General features: G+C 53.0%; 1 protein-coding gene across 3 annotated transcripts in view; it reads right to left on the reverse strand.

Moving 5' to 3' along the window:
* The window catches only part of RELN (reelin), a 300,760-nt gene extending 295,514 nt beyond the window's left edge, over positions 1-5,246 (reverse strand). The window contains exon 1 of one of the 3 annotated variants that reach the window (XM_064505385.1): positions 4,868-5,244. In XM_064505385.1, the coding sequence (XP_064361455.1) occupies positions 4,868-5,111 (244 nt within the window). In that variant the 5' untranslated portion in view covers positions 5,112-5,244. Of the gene's footprint in view, positions 1-4,867 lie in introns of all 3 variants that reach the window. The other 2 variants (XM_064505379.1, XM_064505392.1) reach the window with 2 other exon arrangements.
* Between the last annotated feature and the right edge of the window lie 4,639 nt (positions 5,247-9,885).

Raw genomic sequence — 9,885 nt, forward strand, 5'->3', positions numbered from 1 at the left:
CCATCTGTTGACTGTGCACTTGGGCCATGAATTAGAGCAATGGCAGCTGAACCCGTTAAAAATTAACATCTTCCCTACTGAAACACAGTTTTAAGAGGCTGGGAGGTGTGACCTCATCTACCTTCTTCTTTTAACGTTGGTGCTCTTCATCAGTTCTGGTCAAGATCTTAAAAGCAGAACTTTTTAAATTTGCAGATACACACCATGCAATGTCTGGAGCCAGTCAAGAGCTTCAGAAAGGACAGATAATCTGGGGGCCAACGTCAACATTTAAAAAGCTACATTCACTCAAAAACACCCTAAATCCATATAAAACCCCTTATGGGCACAAACCTGAGAGAAGAGAGAATATGTTATAACATGTTTTGTGGCTCACACTTGACAAATTCAGACGATAGAACATATAAAGACCAGGCCACAACGTTCACGAATCAGTTGTGCATTTCCAAACATGAGTTTGTGCATGAAAACCCTGAGTACAACAGAGCAGAGCCGGGATGCATTCAGTGCGCTATAGCGGACGAGATCTTGTTCTGCAATCGCTGGCCCCAGAAGGATTTTTTTAAGTGCTATGAAAGCCTTACACAGCGCTGGGTTATTGTTAAGGACCGAAGAGAAGAGAAGAGAAGGGATCTGAGGTCTGAGAATCTTTCCGTTTCTAATGCCCCGCTCTCCACTGCTACCTGTTGCCAGCCTCATGCTTTTAATCTAGGTTTCCCCTAAAAGTCACAGAATAATCCCTGGAGCTAACTGGACTCCCCTGAGCAAAAATTTCTACACACTTTTGTAGTTTAAAAATGATGGAAGTCTCCATTCTTTCAAGGATCAGGGAATAGTACAAGTAAATGAAATTGAAGTTTTTGAGTGAATGAGACTCAAAAAGCTGGCAAGATTTTCAGGCTGATATTGGAAAACACGGAGCTGAACCTGTTCTTTTACCATAGCAACATCATCAGTACTGTGGCCTGGGCAGACTTTACTTCTCCCTGTTCACAGTGAGCATCCCACACGTCTCAGTAACTGATAGAAAAAACAGTGATCGTAACAGAGGTGCTGCAACTCTTTTATGGTCTCATTTTTCATACCTCAGCTAGCATCGCTTTTTACTCTTGAATTATTTTCTCTCTTCCCCTCTCTCACTTAGGATCCCCACATATTATTTTTATTCCTTAATAATCTGACCAGTAAGAATTTACTACGAAAATACCCACCAGACCAACCAGATAACAAAAATGTGGGTAATCCTCAGGAAAACTAAGTCACAATCTGTTTTCTTCAGATACAGTGGTTAAGTAACAAAGGTGGAACTGGCCCGACTTTAAACAACTTTTTATCAGTGCTGAAAGAGTGCATAACCACCACTTAAAATAGTTTCAACTTTTTTTTTTACAACCTATCAAAGCAATGGTTCCAGACAATATACAGTATATCTAAGAATAGTAGCGGTCATTGATGGAAACAGATAACATTTGGAGAGTGAAGGTTAATCAGTTCTGGAAAAAAAGGAACAATGGAGAGTGAAATAGAAACTCAGGTCTCATTAAAGAAAACTATTTTAAGGGTAGATTTACGAGTTTTAACATCAGTCACGGGAAACCAGTTCAAAGGTGTTCCTAAAGGATCTAAATATGAAACTTTGGGAAAAGGCAGCGTTTACAGTGACAGCAAAATTTTCTTTGAGGGATAAGAAAAAATATTGTATAAAGGTAATCTGCATTTTTTAAACACGCCAAATAATGCTCACTTTCCAATGCCTTTAATCTTAGAAGCCTATGAATCAATGTTCAGTGAAGTTTACCTTTTAGGTGCACATTTTCTTTATGCATTTCCAGCGTGCTTTTCTGCCTATAAATCACAGCACATGCTCATAGCACTGAAGGCAAATTGACATGAAGACCACAGACTGGGAATAAATCCCCAAAGAACTTGCATACAGATTTCAATTTATACTGTTTTTTTTTTTCCCTGAAGCAACGCTATTCTGCTTTGTCGATTACAGCGCGAGGCCCAGGAGCAGAACGAAACGGGATCACCGCTATTTAGCAGCAATGCTAAGAGCAAGCCAACGGGGCCCTGCTGCAGCCCGGCTCTTCGAACGTCCCGCAGCCACTTGGCTGCGAGGCAGCGGAGCAGGTGCCTACATTAAACAAGCGTACACTCTGTCAGTTCGGATTTGAGCAAGGGCGCAAGTGCTCTGCCAATTCAAGGGCTTAATTAAATTTGAAATAAGCTAATTCAAGGAATACAAGTCTGCCAAAGGTAATAAAAGTGTTTACCAATTTATCCGGTCGGTACTGCACATAAAAGAACATGTTTATATGCAGCGTAGGTCTGCTCCTATTCAATCAGTGAATGCATTTTTAAATATTTACTGATTGCGGGAATAGGGCCAAATTTGAAGTATTTGCAAGGGTTCGGGGAGAAGTGCTAGATCCCAAAGTATCTAATGCGACTGGGCGAGGCAGGGAAGATTGCTGCCCTCGTTTCCTTGTGAGCGCATGGGGATGGATGGCACCAGCCCGGCTCCCGCCCGCCTTCCCCTCGGGGAGCCCCGGCGCCTCTCCCGCGCCCGGGCACCACGTCCCTGCCTGTACAGCCCCTAACTTCCACCCAAAGAAGCCAAAGAAATACGGACACCGACTGGGGGGACATCACCTCAACCACAGCAGGGGACTTTACTATGTCCTCCCAACACGTGAATGTGCTGTGTACATATATAAACCTCCCTTTGGGCTGCGTTTCCGTGCTGCCTCTCAAAACTCTGCCCTCGCGTGCCGGCACGGCATCCTCTACCACTGGATTGTCACGCTACAAACGCTGAACGGGAGCAGGCTTCTCAGCGACACGGCGCTACGCCGCGTAAACACCAAAACTGCTTCAAATCATTTCTTCAGAGGACGTAATTTGTCTTTCTTGTGCTGTACTTAGCGACGATACCCGTTACACGCCGAAAGAGTGAAGCGAGCGGTTTCGGAGGAGGGAGCGCAGCCAGCGGGCCCGGCTGCAGCCCCTGCCCGAGGCGCGGGCAGAGCCGACCAGGCAGCGCTGCTGGCCTCGGTGGGGCGCAGGCAAGTACCGAATCAGTGCACAGAACTGGAAAAAAATCATTACGGGTTAGAAGACACGGGGTGGGCTTACAGCAGGTACGCCAGCATCTTTTACCCGAGAGCAAATTAGTTTTCAGGTTGTGTCCGTGTACTTTCCCCTGTGTTCACAAGCACGAGGCCGACCCCCAGAGCGTGCCGGCCGCGCACCCTCCCTCGGTGCAGTAGCTTTAACAGACACCTCGAACGTCTTCGGCTAAAGTCACCGGGGCAGATCTCAGCCTCGAGCACTGACCAAAACGAAGCAGCCGCAGCGTGCATGCCGCTCGCTTTCAGACTGCGCAGCCAAGTTACGATGCAAAATTTGGACAGGGCGCGAGATGAAAAGCCTGACGAGGGAAGAGGCAGCCGTCGGGAGTCTGAAAGCGCCTCCCGGGAGAGCCGGACCAGCCGCCTGCCTCCCACCGCAGCGCGTCAGTGTTAACACACGTGCCAAACGCGGTGGCTCGGGGCAGCGGCCCCCTCCCCTCCACGCAGCAGCCCAGAGCCGCCGGGCACGGCGCTCTTGGGGGTAAGCGGGTACGAGAAAGGGGGCAAAGAGGCACTCGGCACCCTGGCAGAAGGCAACACACACCGTGCTCTTTCAGAGGCGAAACAGCGATGGCAAATCCACCCCTGCCTACCGGGAAGGTTTCACGCTCATCGGGGGCATTGCGGCGCTCTGTGGTATTTTAAAATTCAGCATCCTTTAAAGATCATTAGCGGTGCACAAGCCCCGAAGGCGGAGGCAGCGCAGCCGCGTGGCCCGGCCCGAGCTGCCCGGGCTGCGGAGCGAGGCAACGACAAGGAAAGGGGGCAGCTTTGTTGTCTGTGCAGCTGAAAGCACATTTTTTAAAAAATCCAGCATGTAAAATCATGTGGAAATTCTAGCTTCTTTTTTCCTCTGTAGATTTATTGCTCAGCATTTTGAATGTGATGGGGCTGATGTGGGTATGTGTTATAGGCTGGAAGATAAGGGGCTGTAGAGAAAAAATAAACATTTAAATACGTGGTTTGTTAAAAAGGACACCAACGTTTTAAAGACAAAGTTTCACAGGAATTTGGAAAGAATTATACTGTTCAAGGTGTGTATATATAGACAAAAACTTCAGTACCTCCCTGGAGAGCTGGTGAAAGCAAATATTTGATATGTCTGGTTTTTCTGTCTTTAAAGTAAAAAAAAGTCCATCAGAATACTCATATTCTCCTGTGATTCCGTGTTTTGCATAAAACTTAAACTCCGCGCTAGAACACGCCGCAGTCAGAAGTGCAACTCCGTCTGTAGCCGGGGACCACTACACACTCTCTTTATCCGAGCAAGGTGCTTTAAATGAACATGTACGTTTAGTTTTTCCAACTCCCCGACGCCTATGGCGGGACGGGCGGGTGCCGCGCAGCACGCCAAACGCCCGGGGCACGCAGCGAGCAGGCGGCTGAGCGAGTGCAGCCGAGGCGGCCCTCCCTCCGCGGTCACGAATGAGGAAGGAGTGAATCAGAAGGAAGTTTTCCACGCGCGGAGCCCGCGGCGGCGCCGAGCAGCACCGCGGCGGCTCTGCGCGGGCGCTGGGCAGCGGCGGCGGGCGGCGGCACACACCTGCGCGGCCGCGGAGGCCCCGCGCCGCCGGCTCCCGCCCCGCGGCGCCCGGGGAGGCAGCGGCTGCGCGGCCGCGGACCCCGCCGCCGCCCCCGCCGCCCCCGCCGCCCCCGCCGCGGCACCCGCCGCCTCGCCGCGCGGCCGCAGCCGCCCCGGGCCGTCGAGGGGCCGCGGGGGCCGGGCGACCTACCGTGGTACTCGTGTCCCGGCACGTAGGCGGCGGGGCTGCCGGCGATGTGGAGGGCGATGAGCACCTCGCCCTGCTCGCCGTCGCCCTCCAGCTCGCCGTGGTGGGTGCAGAGGAAGAAGAAGGGCGAGAAGCGGGCGCGGGGGGCGGCCGCCCGGCCCGCCGCCAGCAGAGCCCCCAGCGCGGCCAGCAGGCAGGGCCAGGGCCAGCCCCCGCGGGCGCCCCGCCGCCGCTGCCGCCGCTCCATGCTGCTGCCGCCGGCGCCGCCGGGGCATCCAGGGCACGGCGGGGCCACGGCCGCCCGCGACGGGACGGCGCCGGCCGCGACCGACGGGGCGCGACGGGACGCGACGGGACGGGACGGGGCGCGACGGGACGGGACGGGACGGGACGGGCGGCGCGGAGCGGAGCCGCGGCAAGTTCGGGGCGCGCGGCGCGGGCAGGGGCGGCCCCTCCGCGCCCGCCGAAGGCTGCGCTCGCCGCCGCCGCCCCGCGCCGCTCCGCCGTCCCCGCCTGCCGCTGCCGGGGTGCGGGGCACGGAGCTGGGAGTGCGAGGGCTGGGAATAATTTATTTCCCCCGGTGTCTGGGAGGGAGGGAGGGGAAGGTCCCTCCTCCTCCTCCTCCTCCTTCTCCTCCTCCTCCTCTTCTCCTCCTCCTCCGCCCGCTCCTCGGTCCGTGTGCGCCTGTGTGCGGGTGTGCGGGCGAAGGGGAGACGGGCAGGGAGTCCGGCACAGCCCGGCCGCCGCCGCTTTGTCTGCCTCTGGGTGCCCCTTCCCCTGCCCCAGCCCCTGCCCCAGCCCCTGTCCCTGTCCCTGCCGCTGCCGCTGCCCCAGCCCCTGCCCCTGCCCCTGCCCCTGCCCCAGCCCCAGCCCCTGCCCCTGTCCCTGCCCCTGCCCCTGCCCCTGCCCCTGTCCCTGCCCCTGTCCCTGCCCCTGCCCCTGCCCCTGCCCCAGCCCCAGCCCCTGCCCCTGTCCCAGCCCCTGCCCCTGCCCCAGCCCCAGCCCCTGTCCCTGCCCCAGCCCCAGCCCCTGCCCCTGCCCCTGTCCCTGTCCCTGTCCCTGTCCCTGCCGCTGCCCCAGCCCCTGTCCCTGTCCCTGTCCCTGCCCCTGCCGCTGCCCCAGCCCCTGTCCCTGTCCTTGCCCCTGCCCCTGCCGCTGTCCCAGCCCCAGCCCCTGCCCCAGTCCCACTGGCCCGGCCCCACTGCCCCGGTCACTGTCCCATGCCCCAGCCCTGCCCCTGCTGTCCCTGCACCGGCTGCTGGGCAGAGGAGCAGTTTTTCCCCCCAGCCTCCCACTGCCTGCGGAGGGGCGGCCTGCGGGGGGGCCGGGGCCGGACGGGCCTCACAGGGGCAGCTGGGGCTGGAGGCGGGGGCACCCGGCCACCCCGGGAGCAGGGCCACCACCCCGGGGACCACAACGGCAATGAGCCGCCTGACGCCAAGCCCCGGCCACCAGAATAACTAGCAAAAACCCGTTTGAAACAGAGCGGGGCTGGCACGGGGGGCAGAGCCTCGGCAGGCAGCAGCGGGGCTCCCAGGGCCACGCGGCCCCCGCACCGCTCCGCACCGCACCACAGCGGGGTCCCCGCCGGCACCGCACAGCGCTGGCAGCGGGTGCGATGGGTGCGATGGGTGCAGGCCGGAGCGTGGGGGTAGCTCCTCTGCCAGGGGATCTGGGGCTCCGTCTAGTGCTCGCTGAAGTCCCTGGGGTTTGGATGGGGCCCGTGCTGATGGGTTTTAGGCAATTTTCTCTGTTTCCAGCTGCTCAGCATCCAGAGCTGCCAAGGCTGTGAGTGCAGCCAGCCCACCCCTTTCCTCTAAGGCTGGGCATATCACTCGCCAATAAAGCGAATTTAAGTGAAGGAATGCAAAATAAGCCCTGTGCCTCTCCTTCATCACCCCCTTCCTCCAGTTCGCTCTCTCACTCCCCTCTCTCGCTTTTGTGTTCCTCCCCGCGTCGCGGGGCCGCTCGCCCCATCTCCCTCACTCACGAGCCCCACGCTACTGGGGACGAAAAGGAAGAGGGACTTCCAGGCCCTGCCAGTCCCGACCTGAGGGGCAATTTCACCCGCCGCGGCAGTATACACATTTTATTTAAGCAAAGTAGCTCAGACCAAGTTGTGTGCGTCAAAATGAGAGCTCACAAGGAATCACGGCAGCATGCGTTTGCACGGCTCTGCGGTCCAAGATTCGCCGTTAGGTCACAACTATTAAGCGCTCAAGGCATGGAGCACCTCCTGCTTCCACTCGTCATACGGGTTTTTTTTTAACACAGGAAACAACAGGGAGTAAATTGAGATGGGAAATGAGTAGCGACCATCACCTGCAATTGAAAATGCAATGGGTGGCATGTAAATAATTACTTAGGAGGCCGAGCCCCAGCCCAAGCGTGTGCGGCGGGGGGAGATCGCAGCACAGACGGACGCGGCTGCGGTCTGTATTAATTTATGAAAATGACTGTTCAGGCAGCAGAGCTGCTCGCTTCATTCAGGGAGAGAGCTCGCACCCCGAATCGGGCCGGAAAAGTGTAATGCCGGAGGAGCGGCTGCTTTCGCGTGACCACGGTGGGGCCTTTCGCGCGTTCGGGGCGGGCTGAGGAGCCATCAGGTACCGCCGAGCCGTAAGGAGCTCTGTCGGAGCGCACTGGTTATGGATGGATGCCGTGGAAGCGGATGGAGGGACGCTCTTGTCACTCGTGCCGTGTGGAGAGCCCTGCCGCGGAGCTGTCCCCCGCTTTTAACGAGAGCAACTTCCCGTGACAGAAAATGGGGAAAGTGCCTCGACTTTTTCGCAGCATTTTCACGTAATCCAATGAAAACCGCAGGGACTCGGAGCACCAGGTTGCAAGTACCATTTGCTCGTTGTGCCGTAGCATGTAACACCCCAAAACAGGCCAGCAAGCGGGAACACTTTCGGCATCCTTATGCGAATAAAGACTATTAGATGGACTTTTGAAAGTGAGCTCTTTGCACCCAATATTTAATTTTCTTGTTGTCCATGGTCTCTTCCGAACAGCAAACAGGAACCACCAAAGAAGTTCACCTTCACCTGCGGGCTGGAAGGCTCTTCCCCACCACCCCTGGGCACATAGGGCCAACTCCTCCTCCTGTTCAGGGAAATAAATGGGGGGTCCAACGTGCTAAAATAAGGCAAAACAGTGTCTCTTTTGGCTATAACATTTCAGTGAAAGCTGAAGCATCTGCCTTGTAAACGCTGGACAGGAAAGTTAAAAGTGATCAGTAGCTCCTTGATCTCGCCCCGTCTTTCCAGACAGACTCGTCTGCTCATGAATTCTTATTTTCTTCCTCTGCTTCTGCGGGCGCCGCCTCAGCCGCTCGCCAGAGAGGCCTGGCGCGCTGGGCGCTCGCTTGGCCATGCCAAATTAGCCTTTTGGATGAATTCCCTTTTTGTGAGCGTTACTTGTCATAGTCATATAAAAACGCAGTCTTGCCCTGCCAGTTTCATGAACTTTGCTCTTAAGTAGAGCCCAAGTCATTTCTCAACAAAGGCCTAAATGTGAAATTATAGGCAACTTCCATGCCTATGTTATTACGAGATTTTAATTTTTCTGGGGTAGGAACAATGGCAGCTGTTTGGCTGCTTTATTTTCCAGCGGCTTGGTACAATATGCAGCTTCTGTAAACTGGCATCTCGTGATTTCCTCTGAAAACAGAGTATTTAGCTGTACACATTTTTTTGCTCTTGTGTTGCATTTCATTCAAAATGGCTTTAAACTTGTATTTCTTTATTGCTTATTAACGGTAATGAGGTATGAATATGAAAGAGAATATTAAAAAGGGTTTTCTTTTTAAAAAAGACATTTCTCTCCAAACACTGTTGATGCTATCAAATAGGTGAGCCTAAACCCTTACATTTATTATTGCTCTTATAGCTATTAAAAAGAATATAAGATTATAAAAACCTTCAAATAAGGGAACCAGTATTAAAAACTTTCTATTGTCTGGCTTAATAACAGAATGTAAGGGTATGCACTTTCAAAGTGCAAAACCTGTTCATGCTTCATCATCTTATGTATTTTCCTTATTTCTATGAAATTACTTTAAATCTGCTACAACAATAACAACCAAAAACTATGCTCATGCTTAGAAAACAAGGTACTGTGAGTGGTTTTGATCTTAAAATTATTCCCAATATCTATTCTACATAAAGATAAAAGTGCTGAAGACAGATACACAACAGTTTTTAAAAGTCTGCATTCTACATATGCCTGATTTGGATGTTATTTCTTTTCATGTGTGATTTTGGTGCAACACAGGCATAAGAATATACTTTTTTTCTGCTTCTGATCCATTGTGCTGCTGTGTTTTATTAACAGTGCACGAAGAGCGTACCAAAATATATTTAAGAAAATTCAACTTGACTCTCATTGTTTAAAAATCTAAAGATCAATTTTGTTTTGGAGATCAGATTTTCACCGTACATTAAATAAACATTTTTTATATGAAGAAATGTCTCCGTCAACAAATATTCATGTCCATTACTATTGTTTCCCGCTATATATTTGCTACTCTGGATTTCTGCGAAGAAGTGCTGGCTGTGTACACATGTAATAGCTGCATGCTGAAGTTTCCAAGGCTCTCATTAACTTGCAAATATTTATTGTGGGTAGCCTTTATCTGAAGAATTTTTTAAATGTCAGTGGCCACAAAAGAAGCCCTTAGTCCATTTTACAACCTAATTTATCTCTCCACTTGGCTCTTCTGACTCGACTAACCCCAAGGACCCCAGGTACACACAGCTAACAGGCTATGGCAATCTCAGCTGTTTACTTTTTGAAGGAAAGCAGAATGTAAATCCTGAGGAAGTCTATAAAAGATATTCCTGCTGTTCTCCTTAATGATTGCCCAACTTGCGGAGACCTGAAAACAGGCAATGCTGTGGGTTTTGAGGATTTTCCCTTATCATCTGTGCATTTAAAACCTACCTAAAATAGACAAGAAATGTGATTAAATGTCATTGAACCTGCACATGGGCAGCCAAGATTCGACACTTTTATCTACA

The sequence above is a fragment of the Dromaius novaehollandiae genome, chromosome 1, assembly GCF_036370855.1.
Source record: "Dromaius novaehollandiae isolate bDroNov1 chromosome 1, bDroNov1.hap1, whole genome shotgun sequence".
NCBI classification, from domain to species: Eukaryota; Metazoa; Chordata; class Aves; order Casuariiformes; family Dromaiidae; genus Dromaius; species Dromaius novaehollandiae.